General features: G+C 41.1%; 4 protein-coding genes across 6 annotated transcripts; 2 read left to right on the forward strand and 2 right to left on the reverse strand.

The window, feature by feature from the left end:
- The first annotated feature begins 1,852 nt into the window (after window positions 1–1,852).
- Window positions 1,853–6,790, forward strand: LOC135486969 (uncharacterized). The gene is made up of 9 exons (XM_064770185.1): window positions 1,853–1,997; window positions 2,175–2,330; window positions 2,663–2,787; window positions 2,991–3,172; window positions 3,443–3,641; window positions 3,765–4,204; window positions 4,459–5,480; window positions 5,794–5,885; window positions 6,256–6,790. The coding sequence occupies exons 1-9, from the start codon at window positions 1,882–1,884 to the stop codon at window positions 6,429–6,431; spliced, it is 2,508 nt and encodes an 835-aa protein (XP_064626255.1). The 5' UTR covers window positions 1,853–1,881; the 3' UTR covers window positions 6,432–6,790.
- A 1,591-nt stretch (window positions 6,791–8,381) lies between these two features.
- On the reverse strand, window positions 8,382–13,186 carry LOC135486859 (vascular endothelial growth factor receptor 1-like). The gene is made up of 6 exons (XM_064769972.1): window positions 13,101–13,186; window positions 12,129–12,256; window positions 11,400–11,580; window positions 10,993–11,166; window positions 10,591–10,719; window positions 8,382–10,278 (listed from the first exon to the last, which is right to left on the reverse strand). Exons 1-6 carry the CDS (start codon window positions 13,138–13,140, stop codon window positions 10,205–10,207), a joined length of 726 nt encoding a protein of 241 aa, XP_064626042.1. The 5' UTR covers window positions 13,141–13,186; the 3' UTR covers window positions 8,382–10,204.
- Window positions 13,187–14,066: 880 nt separating this feature from the next.
- LOC135486159 (protein mago nashi homolog) lies at window positions 14,067–16,319 on the forward strand. Its single transcript, XM_064768730.1, has 5 exons — window positions 14,067–14,177; window positions 14,666–14,724; window positions 14,952–15,062; window positions 15,229–15,311; window positions 15,592–16,319. The coding sequence occupies exons 1-5, from the start codon at window positions 14,072–14,074 to the stop codon at window positions 15,689–15,691; spliced, it is 459 nt and encodes a 152-aa protein (XP_064624800.1). The 5' UTR covers window positions 14,067–14,071; the 3' UTR covers window positions 15,692–16,319.
- Window positions 16,320–17,736: 1,417 nt separating this feature from the next.
- LOC135487092 (cystinosin-like) lies at window positions 17,737–22,427 on the reverse strand. Of its 3 annotated transcripts, none has more exons than XM_064770449.1 (10): window positions 22,272–22,427; window positions 21,656–21,762; window positions 21,366–21,447; window positions 20,933–21,139; window positions 20,500–20,640; window positions 20,074–20,173; window positions 19,667–19,786; window positions 19,122–19,292; window positions 18,753–18,870; window positions 17,737–18,367 (listed from the first exon to the last, which is right to left on the reverse strand). In XM_064770449.1, the coding sequence occupies exons 2-10, from the start codon at window positions 21,708–21,710 to the stop codon at window positions 18,108–18,110; spliced, it is 1,254 nt and encodes a 417-aa protein (XP_064626519.1). In that variant the 5' UTR covers window positions 21,711–21,762; window positions 22,272–22,427; the 3' UTR covers window positions 17,737–18,107. The 3 variants fall into 3 exon arrangements, with proteins under 3 accessions (XP_064626519.1, XP_064626521.1, XP_064626520.1); XM_064770451.1 differs by lacking the exon at window positions 22,272–22,427 and adding an exon at window positions 22,001–22,246; XM_064770450.1 differs by lacking the exon at window positions 22,272–22,427 and adding an exon at window positions 21,901–22,246.
- Window positions 22,428–22,471: the final 44 nt, after the last annotated feature.

The following is a 22,471-nucleotide window of genomic DNA, read 5'->3' on the forward strand; positions in this document are numbered from 1 at the left end:
CTGGAAATTCGTAATGGACTGGCAACTTGATGAGGCTCTGCTAATGATCGTGCGAGATAAGTTAGTCAGCCAAGCTCTTAGAACTATGATATCATGTAGCGAGGTACACAGAGTATCGCATGTTGGTATGCATTGTCATCCACCTTTATTCCCACCACATTACAACCACCTCAGAGATTGTTTTACATATCAAGTGTCATCAATCGTGATTTCAATATGCAAATTCAAGATCAGGCTAAATGAAAGTAGTTTCGGTTTCTCATCGGCGGTTAAGCCACCTTTCGCAGTCTACACCAACCTCCCCCAACTGCTCTTGGTAATAAAGCTTTTTGATCTTTTGAAAAACCTTTAAAGAACTTGAAAAGTTTATTGGGCCAACACCCCTTTAATAGAGGATCTAACGCAGAAGAAAAAGAAGAATATGAATTTATCAATGGTAGATTAAAATACAAGCAATTATGAATCACAAATGTTTACAAAACAGATGGGACATCATACACAATAGTATCATGCAGCTTTTGGATAGCATCACCAAGATAACACAAAAGTTGATTTTAAACTGTTGATGGGATTTCTTTCGTTTGGCCTAAAGGGTGGTGAACACAACCAATGATCTTCCCAATGATATCATGACAGCTGATTTCTGAAGGGTTTGCAAAATCAGGCCGTGCGTATAGTTGTGATAACTGAAAGCAAAGGGGATTACCTTACAAACCGACGTAAACGTTAATGTACCAATAACTGCAATGAAATTAACATCAGGCGAGCGGTGGGAATATAAGTTCATGATTTGTTGACTTCGTATATCCTGTTTGTAGAGCAAAGTGAACCAAAGTTTATATCAAACTGTGAAATTACAAGTTACATTTTACCCGCGGATTTTTGACATGGCATATCTCGAATTTCGCAGTGGTTGAAGTTCTGTACGAAACATCACATCACATCAGACTAAAAAGGATCATCAGATCTGGACTTTCCCCTGGAATGTATTTCATTCATTAATATCTTGGAATATTTTCTCGGCTGTTTCCTCGAACCTTAGGCTATATTCAAAGTTCGGACGACATCCCCGTCTCGATCGGCAGTAGTGCAGCCACCCGCAGGTAAAGCGAGGCAGGACCAGCTGAAAGAAAAGTTCCATCTGATACTTTCTCAAGACAGGTCAGGTCGTTTGTCCTGTTCAGATTGACCTCGAAAACTTTACCTTCAAAAGTGTAGCAGTACGGATAGCCGAACGATGAGTGACGTTAAGTACGGTGGCGAGTATGTCACTTCCTCAGAAAATGGCAAAAACGAAAACCCAACCATCATCAAAAAATGGCTATGTTTCCTACAGGACTTTACCAGTAATACTACATTTCATGGAATACGTTATACATTTGAAGCCAAATCGTTCTTCGGACGGTAAGTCATGCCAGGAATCTGAAAACAGCGCGGTATGGTGGCTAATCTCTCTTTTCTTTCGTAGTATTCCTTTTTCATTAATATCAGTGTCTGTTTTCCAAGTATAGATATGTTTTCAGAAGTAGTCAGGCTGGGAGGATGGCATGAGTGATTGCTGATAACCATTGATATCAGGCTGTTTGCAACTGGCGGGTGGGTGCTATACGCTCGTCCTCAGCGTTTATATAGCACACATCTGTCTTCCTATTACGAGGCGCGGGTAAATCGACATCTCATCGATTCAAAATGTTAACTGTACATTTAAAAAGGGAGCATAAATCCATGAGAATCTAGATTGTAAATGCGGGTGAGTTTAGGTGAGTGCGTGTGCTGGTTTGAGTTACTAAGGCTGACCGAATCATTCATTCTAAAGTCTCTGTTTTCAGAATGGTTTGGCTATTGTTATTCTTGGCTGCATGTGCTGCGCTGTGTTTCCAAATGGCAGACCGAATCATTCATTTCTACGCCAGGCCAGTCAGCGTCAACATCAAGGTCGGTTACAATGACACACTGATATATCCCGCAGTGGCCATCTGCAACTCCAACAGCTTCAGGTGAGGGGCAGTTTGTTCATCTAGACCCCACACAATAATCATCATGTGGTTGAATAAGATGGTCCTTGATCATGTCTCAGGTTGTGACTATGTTTTCTTCAAAATATCAACAATATGATGGACGACCGGTAAGGTAGGCGTCGAAATAAAGCATTTCCTCTGTCGTTGAATTTGTAGATTAACTATGGCAACAGAGATGGGACTTTACGAACGCCTTGACAATTTCTACAATAAACCAGAGGGCCAGAGGGGTGGTGATACGGCCTTAGATAATGAAGACCTTGAGAGTATCATCCCCAAACTCGCCCACCAGCGGGAGGATTTGATTAGAGAGTAAGTCAAGATTGCAGGCTGAGATGGACAATCGAATTTTGCACCTACATACTGTGGCAGCCCAGCGTCTTTTTATTGAAAGACTCTTGACAGTGATTAGAAATGCAAGCCATTTCTGACATAAGGCAGATTTCTGCATCATGAGAAAATCAGGGGTCTATGTTCGCCTCACCGGATCAGCACTAATGATCATCCTGTGTTTACAGATGAGCAGGACACTAATGATGTAGTCCCTACATTCCAGAATTTTAGATCCCTTTTTTCATCATGCTCATATAGAAAGGCAATTGTAAGCAAGGCATAGTGTTTGCCACATATCACTTTTTTTCCAGATGTTGGTGGGGCGCAGAAAAATGCACCATACAAGATTTCAAACCGTTGATTTCCGACTATGGGATGTGTTATGTGTTCAATACTGACCCATCCGAAGACTTGATGCGCAAGGCGCAAAGCACAGGTGAGTATCGGCAGCGGTATTGGTGACTGAGTTCACCAATCAACTTCGAGTTGTCTGGGCTCTTGATCTATACTCTCGCTGTCAGACCCCGAGATCGAGGCCGGCGGACCAGGCTAAAATTCGAGTATTTTATTGACTTCTGACTATTTGTTATTTGCTATTTGCTATTTGCTATTTGCTATTGATTATTGATTATTTTTCAGGTACATCCCACGGCCTCAACCTTCTCCTTAACACTGAACAGTATGAGACGATGGCAGGACCAAACTCAGCCAGGGGAGTTCGTTTACTCATTTACGACCAAATGGAGGTGGAGCGGGTAGCAGACCTTGGAGTCAATATACCTGTATTCGCAGAGGCCCAAGTTGGTCTGCAGTTTTCCAGGGTACGTTCCAATCTTAACAACATTTTGACAGGTCCTAACTCCAGCAAGTGAATACATGTTTTTGATAAATACATGTTCCACTTGAATGTCCAATTGAGGAATAAAGATTGAGAAAAATATGGTGAGATCCGGTCTGAAGTGACACAAAGATTGCACCCGGCCAGCACTTTCATTCTTTACAGGTTCAGTCTTTTTGCACCGGATGGCACATGTGGTGAATCACATCCGAGGTGGCGAAAAGATTTCACCCAGCACATTAATTCTTTACAGATTCACAGTCTTCGTGCTCCGTATGGCACATGTGGTAAATCGCCTCTGAAGTGGCACAAATATTACACCCTGAGCACTTGTCAGAGGGAGGTGTTGATGACTGAACTTATGAAGAGGTGCAAGTGCGTTCCGGTCGAGATGGCTGTGGGTGATCTACCAGTGTGCCCCCTATCAAAGTACGATTCATGCTATTTGCCAGGTGAGGCCTAAAAATAGTCTGAAGTTAAAGCTTTACATGATTTTTTCAAACGATAGTAATAGGTCTACGTTTGTTACTCATCTGTTGATGGTATCTTTAACAGTTCCGTTACAATCTCTACAGCAACATCAGTAATCGACGACGACTGCCACCACCCTTGTATGGAAACCATGTTCACTACAGATGTCTCCACGACTGGTTTCTCCGAATCTGTCACAACCATCATGGCGAATGAGGCGGCAAAGGACAAGACACTAACTGAGAAGTACAGAAAGGCGAAGCTCACAAATGAGAAGGTTCATCCTTTGATAGTCACTCGGGACCGATCCGCTATCCAAAGACTCATGTACCTCCACGCTCGTATGATTAATAAAACAGGCACCGGAATTAGTAGCATGGAAAACCTGGACGTTTTCGTAGACGTTTTCAGGCCCCGGTTGAAGACATTTGTCCTACAGACCGATGAAGCCTCGCGTTTGAAGGTCTCCAACTTCAAATACGTGATCAATCAGGAACTTTTGGGTAGTTATTTGCAGCCAAATCTGGTGCGTCTGAGGTTTAAGGTAGGTGATGCAATCATGAGTACAAACTTCCTTTTTGGACTAGCTGATTTATAGTATAGATATCATTAGTTTTAAGATTTGTCTTCAATTCATTGACAGGTGACGATCTTACCAAAATGCCAGCTCACATCATACATGGTGTACTTGAAACTCGTAAAATTAATTAATCCAAAAAAAATAAGCCCTATATGGCTCTGACTGGGTCATTGAAATGTCCTAATTTTACAAGAATTTCTTGATTGGTTTCCTTTAAGATAAAGGGCCTCTGGGAACGGACACTGAAGTACCTGAAGGATATCATGGACAAAGAACAAGACAGGAAAAATACCCTGGGGTACCTCGAGTCCTATTTCAGTGATGATATTAGCATGGTATCGACATGCGTGGACGAAATCAAGTACACCTCCCTGCCAATCATAAAAGGTAACGCAACCGTGGTCGACGGAAAGGAAATACCTAGGAAGAAGCTTGAAGCATTCAAGATCGAAATTGTGGAGATATTCGAAAAGTTCATCAAGGCTGGTTTGGACATTTCGTCAGAGATGATATCATTTCGATACACTGTAATGACTATGTTGAAGAACCCGTACAATAAGGACGTTTTTATGAAGGACTTTGAAAAGTTGCAGAACCTCGTGGATCTTCTCCGCAAACACTTTGAAACTTTTCAAATGGCTACAACGGGAGCCACTGAATTGATTAAAAAGGTGTGCGATACTCTTTTGTCGTCTGTCACAACGCTTGTAGGAGACGAAGCATTCATGGGAAAGGAGTTAGACAACTTAGAAGCTTTGCTGTTAGACTTTAGACGAACGAGGAAAACGTTTAAATCTGAAGCAATCGAGGAGATGTTTAGAATCGTGACAGATGGATTGGCCGAGATTCTTCCTCATTGGACGCAGGTGACGAAACTGGAAGCGATCCGTCTGCTCTCCCCTTCACCGATGTACTCCTCTGCAACCTATACATATAAATCCTGCGTCAATCTCTTAACGCCCATTAATAACAAGATTGTCACGAAGGGGACCGCCATTGAGGAGAAGATAGCAACCATCAGGAAGCATATTGAAGAGTTGACGACTGATACTGACCCCGCGTCAGCTGAGGGCAAACTGAAACAAGATGCTTTGGCGGGACTGACGGAACTGGACGACAACATCGGCGGTCTCAGCGGCATGCTGGACGCCTCTATCCCGTTCTTGGATTATTTCGAACAATATCTGGCCGACGTTGTCAAGTTTAACAGCACATTGGAGATAGATGAAGCGTTTGTAAGGTAAGCTAGGATATCACCACCGTGATATCACTGATTAAAAAGATCGTGTCACTGTCACGAGGTCCCCTTTCTTTCGAGGAAATGAAACCCAGTCGGTAACATAGTTGCAGAGGCACTGTAAAAGGGCGGTTCTTCGATTCCTTGGGAAATGATTATATCCTCACATTATTTTTAACCAGTGCTTTCAACAAACAAGGAACCATTGTACCAATCATCAGTGCCGGCCAGACAATCCTAATCTTACCGAATGCGTGCCTTTGCGTGCGTGCCTTGTCCGGTACTTACAAACATATGCACTTCTCTTTCATTTCAGGGCCAATTTTGTCGCGCTGAAGATATACTACCAGCGCCTGAGCTACACGGAGATAAAACAATTCCCTGGTTACGGAGGTTTTGATATGATGAGTAAGTACTCTTTCTTCGAAAAAGTCATCACTCTGCATCCTGACATCGAATTTCAATCCCGGGAAATGTCCATGCACAGATATTGACATGCCCGGGGCGATTAGCTGCTGCTGGTGTATCGACATCGGCTACGATGCTACACCTTTCTTTGTACTTTTTATACAAAAATAACGTTGTTACATAACAGGATTTGGCAGTGGCGGCATCTATTAGCCTAATTTCGAATGCTGACTATATCTGACCCACCTATGACGTTCTTATGTTATTCTTATAATGACGCCAACATTCCAATCACCTGCATGGTTTGTCAATGTGTATAGTCTCCCTTTAATGTAGGTTCGTCTCGGCATGATGCAGTCTATACTTCCAGGTGACATTGGAGGCTCGGCTGGTCTCTTCCTTGGGGCATCCTTCCTTACCATTCTCGAGCTGCTCTACCACGCCTTCAGACACCTCAATGCCAACTCGAGGAAACCAAGCAGCGCGAAAGCGGACATAGCTGAGACCAACACCAACTCGACACAGGTTTTCACTATTGTGCAGTGATGTGAGTACAGAAAGGCAATAGCTGCGAGCAAAGATGAGGGTCGCAAAATCTCCTCCCCGTGGACCGGAATGCTTCACACCCTGGAATGTATGCGCGATGTTTTTGAGTGTATATATCGCAAGCCATATCTGAGGGATTTCCGGCCACTCATTTTTGATAAAGATGCGAAGCACATAACGCGCAAAATGACATACATATTGAATCATAGCATGAAGAATTACAGCTGTAAAGGAAGGGCCGGCAATGGTTTTCCATAAATTTCACCTGTATGACCATATTTGTTGTTTGGTATAAGAAGCGAAGCACACATTGCTCACAAAATGATCATAAAACTTATTTGAATCGTATTGCATTTCATGTTATTATCCAGTATATACGGAAGGGGATGGTTACCCAAACATTAAAGGGGTACACCGTTCGTAATTACTGACGGTCCCGGAAAACAGAAATGCATGCAGTTATACGTAATTTAAAATACCGCTCTCCTTAAACACACGAGTTCACAATGATTAAGTGGGAGGGCCTGTCGACGGGACCACTCTGTTTGACCTCCCTACAAATAATGCACGGAGTTCTTTTCGAAATTGAGAACTGGTGAGACATATGCAATAGAAATTTACCCCGTTGTTGGCGAATCGGCCAATCGAGAAACCCAATGTTGCATCAAAGACTTTCTGCGGAGTTTCCCTTGTCACAGGAAGCTCCGAAAGTGGGACACATGTTGTGACTAAAAATACCAAGTTCAGTATCATTATGACGATCGCGTTCCTTTTCATCTTTTCTTTTCTGCTGGAAATGGTCGAAACAGGGACGTCGAGGTACCGCAGTCGTATAAACACGATGAAGTTGGACAGGAGCATGACTGCACCTGGGAGATAGGAGATCTGGAGTGTACTGATGAGCGACCAGAGCGGACTGCTGAAGGCCGTACAGTACCCGCCCACCATGGCTATATCAGACAGGAACACGCGGAGCAGGCTCATCAGGAACGTGATACAATGCATTAGTCCGAGCGAAATCAAAAGTAGCCGTTTGTATCCGTCATTCTTCACCTCCAGTGGAAGACACACGCTGAAAACGCGGTCGAGAGACGCCAAGGCTAATGTCCACGATGACCACTTAAGACAGACTGAAGCCAATACCAGGTATTTGCAGAAATCGAGAGAAACATCCACGGGCAGCTTTTTCATGCAGTAGAGAACGAAAATAGGTGAACAAAGTGCAAATAAGGACAACTGGTCGAATGCCGCTAGAATGGAGAGAAGCAAGCTCATTGAGGTTCCACGGAGACTTTTTCTGCGCATGATATAAAAGGTCATGCAATTGCCAAACGTTCCAGCAGCTAGTATTAAGGCAAATAAAGCCAACAGTGCGACGGTCTGCTGAGAGCTGACAGAAACAAGGAACTCGTAGGATGGAACGGTTGTATTGCTGGCAGATGTAAAGTTCGAGCTACTTGAATTTCCCTCCATTTTGAAAATCTAAATTTTCCTCTGTCCTATAAAAACTGTATTTAGTTTTTGTGTCTCGTCCTCACTTTTTGTTAGAACTACACTATATTATTGACGTCTATCAAAACAGCACTCAATTGTTCTGAGGATGTTCGTCGACCTTCTTCGTGAAAAATACTTCAAAATATTTTCTATGAGTTTTTCCCGTTATCCCTCAGATTTATTATCAGCATGCAGTCAAAGACTCACTTTTTGCCTTTTGCCACAGAATTTCCCGTAGAATTTGTTAAAAGTCATCTAGTACAGCCGGGTTGACAGATGAAAGATTTCTGTATCACACTACAGTTGCGTAACAATATGTGCATGCATTTAATGTCGGATACGGTGGTCGTTGCTTGTCGTCAAAGGTACAAGTCAAAAGAATATGATTCTCAGCTGATCCACTGCAAGCGCATGAAAGTATAGGCCTATACTTCCATCGACAAAGGAGTTTTTATCATGCCACACGAATATGCACGAACGAATGGTTGCTGCTTATGAGTCCAACTACTATATAACATCCGTCCTTTAAACTATCTCTCTGTTTCATTTGAGCCAATTAGTAAATGGCCATTTCGGAACGTGAGGTTCTACAGACCAATCATCCTGCAACAATTATTTTCATTAGCACAGTCATCATCGCCTCTATAGTCACAGTAGCCTTAAAATGCGTCACGACATGTGATATGCTCCAGTTTAGTATTCAAATATCACCATTAACGAACTGATAATTTTGGGAATACAAATGTATTTAGTCCCAGCGGAGATGGATGTGATGAATATTGAGAAGACTGAACTTGGCTAAAGTTCACATTATTTTTTTACGTAATTTTGATTATTCCGACGAGTTTGCACTTGTCCCAGGGGAAATCAGTAATTAGATGGAACAGAATATGACAGCGAAGTACCCGCAAAGGTGTCCAACTTACACCGCGCCACGTACTCCCCGGTGAGCGAAAATTATTGTCAACACAGATCACACTCTTGGAATCTCAAAAACATTTTTGATTTTCGTACTTTTATCAAAAAACCTCCGCGGAGTGCATATCATCTCCATCGTGTTAGCCGAAAAATACATTGAAAGATCTTTTAAAACCTCAAAAGAAGATAAAAAGTTTAACGGAGTCAGAGATATGACGCGCAGAAGGTCGACCCATGATGAAATGTATAGGCCTACGTCGTATAGCATCATGATGATAAGGCTGGGGACATGCATTCGTTACTTACACTATATGGTTAGATTAAACACACAAAAGTAAATCCCTTAGCTCAAAATTAAGTGTGAATTGTTTTATTTACATATCGACTACAGTGTTGATTACAAATCTGAGCATTTTCCGGTAACAAAATACATGTAGAGTGATTGGCGTGTCATCACCCGACAGAATATTCTATAGGACAACAGCCACCTCGAATTGTCTTGGGTCTGGTAAAGGTTTTTGATGATGTTCCGAATGGTTTACCCAAGGTTCATATGAAATTTCACGGGGCCTTGGACATATGGACGAGACATCTCAACCTACGCTGAGAGATTTCGTACCGGACTCGGAGCATCCCCTGTCAGAGCATCCCGAGATTATACCTCTCTTTCTTTAATAATTGTTTGGTATCATTCAGGTGGATTCGTTTCTTGACTATTATATGTGCAATCTATGGCCAAAGTGCATTATTTCATTCAAGATAGTCACACCTAGAAATGTTCATTGTCCTCAGAGAGAACTGGATGGTCGGTATTTAACAAATTCTTGGTACAAGGCAATGTTACATCCTGGTTACATCTTATACATGTACACATTGTGCATTTAATAAATTAATCATGAAATTTACAAAACAATGTTTATTGTTCTTCATTAGCATCAGTATAGCATGACGCCAATAGCTATGTATAGCTGCAGTCAGCAGGCAAAGACCCTCAATCAAGATCAGATCGGCTATCACCCCAATCCACGATTTTTGTTTGCCTGACTGGTTGGCAAAACCAACCACCCGCCGAAAATCAGCTTCATACATGAAATCAAAGCCTCATAATGCCCTCAGGACCGGAAATCTTATGGTGCGGTTGAAGATCTAGATCTTTGATGCAATGTCGAGGGGGAGTTAAAAAACCTTTTTTATTTTTTCGGAGATCGAGTGACAGATTTTGCAGATCTGAACTCTTCAACTTGTTTTACAGTAAGTTGCCGACTCGACGCAGTGACCGAGGTAGCATTAGTTCTTTGGCTCATCATCTTCAGTATTCATTCAACATGGCCGTTGACATCAACAAAACGGTGGTCGCCATCTTACTTGGAAAAAACGCAGACGAGGACGACTACCATCAGAAGACTCACGTGGAGTGACGTAGTTCCGGCGCCTCCTGTAAAATAATTGATTGCATCATCAAAAATAGGGAGAAGTGCATTGGCCAGTACAAGATAGCTCCTCTGGCATCGACTAAGCAACCAAAGAAAATATGCTTTTATAGAATTGATTATAACTGAGCTGCTGTATGCTAGCCTGGCATCAATCACTTTTTGGATTAGCAAAACACTCCTTTAGCTGCATGGGGTTGGAGACACCATTCGCAAACATCTACAGTCAGTGGCTTTTGGGGGGAATTGCCCTTACCCCCCCCCCCCCCCCATTTACCTCTAGCTACAGCCCTCTGCAAGGCCCAGATGCTACTTACCAAAGTCTATCTTCTTGCTTGCCTGTAGAGCAGCAGTTCTGGCGGTATAATCAGCCTGACACGTGAACGTCTTGCCGTTATCGGATGTCGTCAGGTTCATGTCGTATGCTAACGTGGAATCGAAGTATCCTAGAAAAACGTGATGAAATATTTGAAAGGCCATGTTGTCACAAAAAGGATCCGGCCATGGCGTTTGAATCGCGGCCGTTTTGTTCAGTTTAGGAAAATTCATGTATTTCATCTAAATCTCAGCAGGAACGTAGATTATATACATTAAGATGTCTAAAGTATATTTTGTATCATCTTTGTACATGTTTCGAATCATCATTTGAATATGATTGAACTGAGATCGACTAAATGTGAACTCATTTGCTCAGCCTCGGCGGACTGGATTGAACTTACCACTTCCAGTGCCTGCCACTGAGGTGACGTTAGCACTACTGGTGACCTCTAAACCCTCGAGGAACAGCCTGAGGGTAGCGGCGGGTTTGCTCTCGTCCGCAAAACAGGATAGCGTGGAGGAGACTCCGGCTGCGGGCGTGGTGCTCCACGTCATGTTCAGGGCTGTAGGGGCGTCTGAAAGCAAAACGAAAGCAGGTTGAAGTCGAATTCTGATAAGATTGCCAGTTTTTAGATTGGAGAAATCGTAATCGTAATCTCACCGACAACAGTGATATAAAAGTTCGACATTTGAAAAGCGATCGAATGTGTCAGGAACCATATACTGAACTTCGATCGGTATTCTTGACTCGCGTTGTCTGGAAGCTGAGCAAAGTCAATGTATTGAGGGTCAAGATGGCCAGGCTTACCAACAACTATAACGTAGGTGTTGCGTGTTACTGGCGAGCCCGTGCCTGCTTCGCATGTGTAGGTGCCAGCGTCTGAAGTGGTCATATTAATGACGGTCATGTTGTAGATGCCATTGCTGACAGTGATCGTGTATTTGCTGGTTACGGCAGGAATGTTGTTAATGGTCAGGATGCTGCTTGACTGAAAATGAGGAACGAAAGGGTCAATCGGGTTGACATCAAGGTATACAATGTATATTATATGCCGTATTGGAGGGACTAAATGGGTCAATCGGTATACCTTGATGTCAACCCGTCCAAAAATGAGAGCGAAGCGAGCACGCTACACGTACATATTGACCTCGCTTTGCTATCTCAGTTTTTGTTCTATGGCTGTCGTTGGAGTTTTCGTAAATCTCCCAAAACGCCAACGCGAACGCCTATCCCCTTGTACAAATTCCTCATCACGATGTCGAACGAAGTGATAGGCGTTCGTGTTGGCTTTTCGGGGGATTTGCGAAAACTCGCTATTGCCTAACGTGATCGTGTATATTGCTGGTTAGTGCCCTCCCGGCCAGGAAAGAATGTCGTTGATGGTCAGGATGCTGCTTGGCTGGAAATGGGATTCGAATGGATTATTAACTAAGAGAAACCTGCACAAGATGTGATATATATTTCATACCTTTGATTTCTTAACTAACTTTGATTGTCACAAAAAATCAGACCAAGTTGAGTCATTATTTCAGTTACCTTTTTCCAGAAGACATTATCGGTGCTGCTGATCCCGGACACCGTGCACTGCATAGTCATGTCCTCCCCTACCAGGGCTGTCTGGTTGCCCGAAATGGAGTCGATAGACTGGGCCCGCACCTCGAGAGCTGGATGAGAGATTTAAAGGCATCAGATTTTTTTTCATTTAAACTGTATCATCTGCAAATTCTCCGAGGAAGAGGTGGATGGCACTGTCAATCCTTGTCAGTGCCACGCTTAGAGTAAACCATGCAGACTAACTCTATAAAGCGCTCGCGATCGCTGATTTGTATACAATTATTATCGAAGACTTTTACCTTGAAATTCCACCTGGATTCCATCAGAACCCGACACCAAAGACAAGTATAGGCCTATATACCGTGAAATAACCACCATTAATTACTATTAGATCATGGTCATTGCTATATATATGTTTAACCATTCCGCGCTGCAATTTGTGGGCACGCAAAGAATCTGGAAACCTACAAATACTATACAAAAGCCGAAATGCATGCAGTTATAGACACGGTAAAATGAAGGCTACGTTAAAAAAGACTGCATTCGGTAAAAAAGGCAACATGTAAAAAAGGCAATAGGTAAAAAGGCTACCACGGTAAAAAGACATCAGATTAAAAAGGCAAAACAAAAAAGACATACCTGTTGTCTTTTTTACCGTGGCGTTTTTACCGAGAATCAGTGGAAACCTAGAGGTCAGTGCGAATAAGGTGTTTTTCTACTCTCTATAGAGTTGACCCAAAATTGGACAACAATGTCGAACACTCTCAGAATAGTTTCGAGATGAAACAGGAGAAGAACAAGCCTAATGAAAGGGCGTACGCCTAGCTTGTCCTTGCGATCTGAAACATTCAACCCCCTGTACCCGCAGTGCATCTACATAATTGTGGTAACAAGTCTGATAGTTTCTCGAATTAACGTTTTTTAAATAAAGGTAGAAATTGCAAAGAAACTTACCTGCCAAACCCATGAAGAAGGTGACCACTCTGAACCACATGTTATCAGCGATACTGTGCCTGGTGTCTGAAGACCAAATGACTAAAACGTTCTTCGCCGCGTAAACCCCACCCCGGAATGTCAAGGAATCAAGCTGCTTTCTAACTAACTTGATATATACCTGGCTATTGTTTACATGCTGATTAGCATAAATTACCATGGGTACGTATTAGCGTGGTGAGGGTCAGTCCTAATTGCCTCTCTTCAAAAAGAATAATTTGGTCAAATCTCAAGTTTGCACATTGTTGGAAAGAAACGCAAATGATAAATAAAAGAGAATGGTTTTCTAAAACTCCGAAACCTTTTTTTCTAGGAGTGTAGCCTAACATGTAAAGGGCCTATGATAATCATAAGGCCTATCGACAAACATTTGGATAGAAAATCAGTTAGGCCTACATCCGCCTGATTTTCATATTTGCAAAAGTATTGAATGGCCCAGGTCTGGAGATATCTGCTAATTATGCGAAATATTGTTGGGTTCATTGCTAATATTGTGTAGATTGCTTTTAGATTGTTAGTCATATACATTAGTAATACATGAATAAATTATCTTTCATGCCCACGCCATGTTTTCTCTTGACTAATACTTTTGCAAAACTATTTTATTTCCTTCTAAAATTGAAATTTACATACACCCGTTGAATTTCTTACATAGTCAGGAGGTCGAGTGAGACTTGGTGACAATGATCACCGTTGACAACGCTTGGAGAATGGAATGACCGGTAGTCCCAGTATTCAAGCCGTCCGTATATGAGTAGCTTTAATTTAATTAAAAATCAACAACGTATCAACCAAAATGTTGTCATGTGATCAAATTAACTGATTTAATGCGTTTGTTTATTATTCTATATTTATTGGTATTGAAATAGCGAACACCGTGCTTCTTACGAAACTAACTGGAAGTAACCAAAGTCAGCTACAGTATAATCAAGATGGCGCGACACGCTGCTGGTGGAACCGACTTTTATTTGCGTTATTATGTTGGCCACAAAGGCAAATTTGGTCATGAATTCCTCGAATTCGAGTTTCGCCCCGATGGTAGGTATTCTTATGCATAACTTGAACGCAAGAAAAATTCAATTTTTGCTAATTAGCGCACAAATATTGACGATGAAATTCAAGCAATCGCGTCCAGGTCGAACACTAGCTCATGCATGAGTTCATTTCTGCATTTGATGAGGTGGTTGTTCGGTGAGCTAGTGATAACAAAAATCAATGAATAAGTCCATGGCATTGCTCAGAGAGATTGTTCAGTTGAGAAAAGTCCAGTGCGACAAAAAATTTGCCCCTGGCCCTGATCAACCTCATGCTCAACCTGTCCATGCAGTCGGGCCTGCTGCCCTGCCGCACACACGTTATTCGATTTCGAGTAGGCCTGAATCCCTTTGACTTTGCCTTTCCTTTGTTTGACGTTAAACTGTGTCAGGAAAGCCTTTCAAGCCAAAATACAATGCAACATATTGGCCAAGTGCACAGCCGGCAACTTATCCTTGTCATCATTTGATTATCTGTCTTCCACTTTTCAGGAAAACTACGTTATGCAAATAACTCCAACTACAAGAATGACACAATGATCAGGAAAGAGGTATGTACTTGTTCACATGGTTCAGTGGCCACGCCTTATATGAAGAGAGAGTCCTCTAAAATGTGTTCTGTTGATACACTGATGATGTCACATCCCATACATTTAGTTTTTGTATCAATTGGGTATCGTTAAGATTTTAAAACGATTTGATCAGCAATTGAATAACTAAATTTCAGGATTTTGTTAATTGTTGCTTTGTTAATTTTGTTAATTCTTCTCTGTTATAGGCTTACGTTCACAAGTCTGTGATGGAAGAACTGAAGCGTATCATAGAAGATGCTGAGGTGATGCGTGAAGATGATTCCCTGTGGCCTGCACCAGACAGAGTTGGTCGCCAGGTAAGGGTTCCGTTGATTTGACTGGGTTTTGCATATGGCTATGTTATGAAGGATGTCTACTTTATATAGAATGTATCTCTTGAAATAATACCTTACAAAACATATTTCTTGATTTAAGAATCTTTAGACCCCAATTCTCGCTCTTAAGATATCATTTATACTTCAGGAACTGGAGATTGTAATTGGTGATGAGCACATCAGTTTCACAACTTCTAAGATTGGGTCGTTGGTAGATGTACATCAGAGCAAGTAAGTAGTGTGTTTCTTTTACCTTTGTGGTGTCTTGGTCCCACAAATGGTCACCTGATTTTAAAGTTGGGCTTCGGCCTGTAATTGATCTTGGCCATTCGGTGGTCTGAAGTTGGGGGCAAGTAGAGAATGTTTCTATTTTGTTGTAATCGAGATAAGGAAGAAGTGGGAAAGTTGTTTTGATCATGGACTAGGCAGTGTATTGTGTGCAACTCTGAACTTGGTGTTTAACAGGTAAACCAGAACAAAAATATCATCATGAAATTCTTCTGTTTTTCAGAGACACAGAAGGCCTGCGTACATTTTACTACCTTGTGCAGGATCTCAAGTGTTTAGTGTTCTCACTCATCGGACTTCACTTCAAGATCAAGCCCATATAAGTGACATTTTCATTCATTGTGGTGACAACAGCAAAGACATTTTTCATCAAATGATCAAACAAGTGGGGCGTAGAATATCTCGACATTGAATAGCTATGAAAACTGACAAAACCCTTACAATTATGGAGCCAGGAACTGGTTTACTTTTAACTTAACAACTGACTGATCATGTTTCTTCAGTCCTACTTATAAAGTTCCATGTTCCGGTATTGTGCACAGTAACTGCAAGTGTGGTTCAACTGAGGTCCTCCAAGTTCAACCTGTTTTAAAAAAGTTCACTGCCACCAAGTAGCCCTGTCTTCGGCTTTTTCACTGTTCTCCTGCAGCTGTATGTTGACGTAGTTGTGGTTTGATTGTATCAATTTAAAAAAGATTTATTCCTGTTGTCTACTCTAAGCAACTCTTATGATGTTTCTTGTTATTCTGATCATGATGACCTTGGAATGTCCTGTATGTTCCTTGGATGGATTCAGGTATTTGCAATTTAATCTCACTTCTCAAGAGTTCACATACTGGCTTGCTGGTGACTGCTTTAACTGGGATGACGACTTATCAACCAAGGTTTGCTGCGCTAAGAAATGTGTTGTCAAATATTTTAGATGTGAACAATAAAGGTCAACTTTTACTATACCTGCTGTTGTTTTGATCAATTTGATGTTGAAGTCTGACAAGCTGATGTGCATGTACATGGTACCTCTCTTCGAGGACACCTCTGTAAGCAGGACACTGTTTGTGACAGTCATTTTGGTCGCAAATGTGTCTTTTCCATATCAGCTTGACCACTGTCAGTCTTGACACCTCCCTTTTGGCAATAAATATTTGATGATACAACTCTTTGAGAGTTAAAGGACAAATATTCTAGTTTCAATGCTGAACAAAGGTATTGTCAATCTTCCCATGAAGACAATTCTTTGGGCATGATGAAAGTCCCAAACAAGCCCATTGACAAAGTCACATCAGATCAAATAGGGTGTACGAAAAAGACTGCTGGGCTAGCTCATGCACATGATTGAATCCAGTGAACAAGCAACATGAACACAACATGATTGTATATCCCTTGAAGACGGTAGCCTACATGAAGATTGCGTGACACCTGGCACTTAAACAAAATATTGCCTGAAGTGGGTCTCGGAAAGACCTGAAAGCAGTCAATTGTTTGGCAATGAAGTCCTTTTTTAAATGTTGTGACTGTTAACTGGATCGCCAAGCCCTGAATACACGTAATGAGCAAGTCCCAATGCACAAACAATTGTGAACAAAGTCGCAATGAAGAAGATGTGATCAAATACATAAAGATTTTGATGCTGTTCCTCACTGAATGCATTCAGACTAGCTGGCATGATTAGGTGATCATCTAAATGTACATGAAGGGACCTCAATCATGTCTCCAGATGTGTAGTGTGTGGTGGGCCAGATGCCAATTTCGTATGGTACAGGTGTAATTTGATTTGTCTATATACAAATGTACAAGTATGTAGAAGTCCACAAATATGAAGTTTGCAGAATAGAAAGCCAGCCATAGAAGGTTAGTTGACATGTCTTGCCACCAGTGTTCTTTATGGGGTTTATCTTGATAAGATCAAAGAGGACAATCGAATATTTGGCATGACTACTGATATCAGGAAGAGGATGTCCTGCCAACATAGGTGTCCGCTGAAGGGATTGCTTTAGGATTGACATTCACTGCCGGCAAGTTGGCAAGGTTCCACTGTGGCTTGTGCATTCTCCATTCACATCTCAGTAGATTGAACAGCATGGAATATTAGAGGCTTAGGCTATCAGCATCAAGTTGAAACTTATATACGGGACCTGGGCCAAACTATGCCATTGGCTATGGGAGCTAACCAAGGGAGTAGCTCAGCATGTCAAAGCCTTGGGACTCAGGAAGTAGGTTTTTATGGTTGACCAGAACACCCAACATTGGAAACGACAGTAGTCCTCATCTCATCTGTACAATGTACATGTATACGACATTTCTTAATCATATCTATATAATGGAAAACATTCATTCTCAACATCACAAATTTGAGAAAGACTTCTTTGATATACGATTTGAATAATAAATAAAATATTTATTGCCAATTGTCAAAATAATCATATACAAGTTATAACATGTACATGTATAAGGACTTGAGTTCACAACATACACAGCTATATAATCGTTTTATAATGGACCCCATTGTTGCACCCTGCTAAGACTATTGCACAGTGATGATGGTGTTCATCAGGCATTACAAAATTTCTTTATCAACATTATCTTATCACTCATAGACTATTCTGTCGATGAATTGGGAACTTTTACAACACTCTGTTCTAGATCCCTCCTTCTCTATTAGGCTATGTATCCATAGGCGGTTCGCTTGTAAACTTGTTTTCATTGTCTCCATAGCATGTTCCCAGCATGACAGTGACACCATCAATCCTCAATGATATATGTTTTAGAATTAAGCCTCCCAGGTGGAGAATTTGGCTCACAGTTCACAGTCTGATTGTAACTGCTGTTTTCAAGATTATTGGTACGTTTTTCACAGAGAAGTGGGTCTTTTTCACTTGTACCTTGACCCTTCTTTGGGCGGTAAAGAATATAATGCTGGACCATGAAGAAGATGTCAAATAGAATGGAGATAGCACCAAGACCAAACTTTGTTGGATCACCGAATATGGAACCCCAATCATCTGAAATAAGGAAGGAAGCATTGATTACATTGACATCACAGGGACTTCCCCATCTTGACCTAATGTCTCGGCCTATCCTCTCGTTGCAAAACCTCAAGACATTTTTGGATGTCTAACCCACTGTGCTTAGCTATTGAATGGAGACTATTGACAGAGGCAAGGTGGACCAGATGAATAATGTTCGCACAGTGACCAAAGTGCCTATATTACATGTATCTCACAGTACATCGGCACTTTTCAGGCTTGCATGAACTCAGTTCTCGGGCTACTATTGATGACCTGGAGACTGAGGATATTCTCCTAGATATTGCCTATGATATATCCTTGAATAATATCAGCTTCATTAGTCATAAGAAGAAGGTTCACTGTTTGTAAGATTACTTACTGTTATTATAAGCCAACACGAACATCTGCACCAAACTGAAGGAACCACCGGTGAAGTCCAACAGGACATTCCCTATACTCCAGCCTTCTGTACTCTTCCTTTGGTAGTTCATAAAACCCTGTAACAGAGAGAAATACCCGTCAAACATAAAATCTAGGATCCATGTAAGGTTTTTCAGTGGGTTTTTACCGCCACACAAATATTCTAAAAGTCTATTTTTGTCGCTTGACTGTAAAAATGAATATGTGGCTTGCCAGGTGAACCTGACATGAGCCCTGCTGGACAGTTTTAAATGTGTTTATGGCAAGGACTTTTCTTCAACTGATGACCTTTTTGATAACTTAGTTATAGAAAACGTGTTTTACTTACCTGTGGCACATACTTGATAAGTGTAATGGCTATTTTTATATACGAGAAGAAGTAGAGGTAATCTAGCCAAGTTATCTTGTGGAACAGCACCACAACTAGCGAGACACCAGCAAATAGCCACATCAGGGCTAGCAGGATGATACACACTCGGGACACACGCTGTCCTCCTCGCTGAAATGGACGATTTTATCATAATGTAGCACTGACTTGCTTAACTTATTAATTTTAATCTAGCAGGCCTCTAAATTCAATAGACCTTTATACATGTACACCTGGTCCATACGGGTGCTGGGTGCCAGATGGTAGACACTGAATATGACTGAAGGTGTCCTTTTCCAACCATGTACATGTATCAATTTTCCTCAAAATTCCATTTTTGGAGGCTCTGAAAATGTACCTTCTGGCAGACGTAAAAGAACAGATTAACTTGACTTCTTATGCATTGATTCCATGAACTATTGAATAATTGTTTGCTATATTTTACTCGACGCTACTTTTTCAACACCATGCATCCCATGCCTTACAACTTCCAGAATGATACTCACATCATATATTAGAACCTGTATAAGGACGATGATGGTGAGGGCCACAGCATGAATGCAGAAGAAAACATCATTGAGTTGCACAGGATTGATGCCTCTTGGATGTTGTTCTTTATACATGTTCTGAAATATGGGAACAAAATGTTTTGGTACATGTTAAATTAAAGCTTTTTAAGGCATACAATTATTGTATATAACTTTCTATGCAATCCTCAAACAATTTCATTCACTTAATCTCACTTAGAGTTTTCGAGATTTGACTATTTTGCTTGTTGACAAAATGATGTGATAAATTTCAAGACTTGCCTTTACAAAGTACATGACATTAAGTGTGGATTCTTCAAATTGTTAATATAATTCATATGAACCAAAGGAACCATAAATATAACACCATCTTACAGTACACTTACAATAATCTCAGGAATCCAAAACAAGCCAATGTTGAACAGACCATAAGCAACGAATCCAGTCAGGTTATAACAAACAAAATCAAAGTTTAATCCAACAACACTGCAAAAGAGAAACAATCAGACATTAGAAACTTACAGTAGATGTAGGCAATACATTTGTACTAGTACTACTTTGACTGCTTTTCAGACTTGGAAAATTAAAGCTTAAATCACTATAGAAAAAGTTAGTGCACCACTCAAAGACCAAGACCCACTTACAGAAAAGCTCATTTTGACTGAGAGGCTAGGCTTGTACCCAGCAAGGCTATATACATGTAAAGGGGTGGTCTGCTGACATGAACATGACGCACTATGCCACACAAAAATAAAACATGTTGTAAAGTTTCACACCACATGATTTCAGCTGAAGGAATTCTTTAACCTTACCTTTTGCGCTGCCAGTTTAGCACCACTTGTGGATAGAATGAGACGGACCATGCAACAAAATATATCCACCCAATCACTTGTGAGACAATGTCTAGCGCCTTGAAATGAACAACGTCCACGCGCACAAATGCTTTGTCCAGACTGAAATCGAAGTACAATTTGAATATGAATACATGTATTTGAGGCCGGGTCTGTAAGTTGAGACTAGAAGACTGTGTACCTGAGCATTTTATGACAGGGTAAGCAACTTCCCACATAGGTGGAGGGTAGTCTACCGTAGACTCCACACCTCCATAAAAATCCAGTAGGATTATGAAACTAGTAACAATCATGATGAAGAGAAAGAAATTTACAATACAGAAGAGGTTACAAACAGCAAAATTGTAACCTCTTTATAAGAGAGTGACTTATAGATTTGGCCAAGACCACTTACTCCTCAAATTCATCAGCTGATGAGTTGAGACCAACAATGACATTGCCAGCATCCACACCCTCAATACAGATTGGTATTTCTCTTGATTCATTTGCATGTATTGTGAGGTTGCCTAGTGGTGAAACTACTTCGTACGTCTGCCTCGTGAGTATGTTATCACCCTCCTGGTATGTGAACCACAGAATTGCTTCATCCTGGATAGGAGAACTGAAAATCAAGTAATGACATATTTTGATTGAATACACAATGCATCATCAATAATTGAAAATGTCAGAATTTAATTTCTTCGAAGCGAACAGTGAGTACAATGTCTTATTTCAATGAGCTGTAATTAATCACATTATTGGGATACTTTTAGTTTTTCAAGTCAACACACCAGCATACACATTGCCACATTTTCAGCTCCTACTTCTTGATTGAATGACCAACTAACCTTATATTAAGGGTGACATTTGATGTCTTTCCTACTTCAAGGGTCAAGGAACTTGAAGAAAACTCAACATAGGCAGCTTCGACTGAAACACAAAATGGGCAATAGATCTTTTAGTGTACACATATGACATAGAGGCAAACAACCAACCCCATCTGATACAGCTTTTTTCTTGGAGAGTATTTGTAAATCCTGTAAGGAATCCTCAAATTCAGAGTAAAAGTTGAATATATACAAGTCTTGATTTTAAGAAATGAATACGGTTATGGTACACAATCTGTTTCCAGTCTTACCTCCAAATAGATATAACTGACTCAACAGAGTAAGAATGATGACCTGGAGCACCATGTCTCAAGATGAGGTGACACAAAAATGTCTGTTTTCTTTCCTTTTAAGCTGACTGAAATAAAAATAATTCTAGGCAATGAAACCTAATTTAAACATACATCAAGGCAAGAAATATTATTTCGACCTCCTGGTCTGGATGTAGATGGAAGACATACTGTCTTACTGACGCAATGACTCAAAGAGTTCTCACCTTGCATTCCAAAAAGACTTTTTGTTTTATTTCAAGCAAGCAGACAGTCTATTTTTCGTCTCTATTCAACTGCCGGGTGCAGTAGTACTAGTAGGCCTACCATATGACACTGACAGTGTGGTCGGGTCACTCAGCAGTGTTCCACCATGAACGGTCACTGGTATAGTTCAGCATGATCCATGAGAGGCCAAGAAAGTTTATCCTGACATAACCAGTGATTTTCCTTATACTCCTGAGGATGCACAGGCAATACTGAGAACTTTCAGTAGCACAAGACAAATAACTATAACTGAGAACTAAGAAGGACTAGGCGTACGTAAAAATTAACTAAATCATGCACTATTAACACCGACAACAGCAGATCACGGTACCTGATTGTTCTGTCATGTGCTCTAAATCAGAAGTGAAAGTTAGGCCCTATAACTAGACAATGACGCAGTCTGACGCGTCATGACATCTCTGAAGTGGACTTAATGGCCTAATTATCACTTGACAGTTAGCCAAAAACAAATCAACAGAATCATGTGTCCGCCATGTCTTCATCATGTGACCAAAATTATTTGGCTTAGTT

The sequence above is a fragment of the Lineus longissimus genome, chromosome 4 (genome assembly GCF_910592395.1).
Source record: "Lineus longissimus chromosome 4, tnLinLong1.2, whole genome shotgun sequence".
Taxonomy (NCBI): domain Eukaryota; kingdom Metazoa; phylum Nemertea; class Pilidiophora; order Heteronemertea; family Lineidae; genus Lineus; species Lineus longissimus.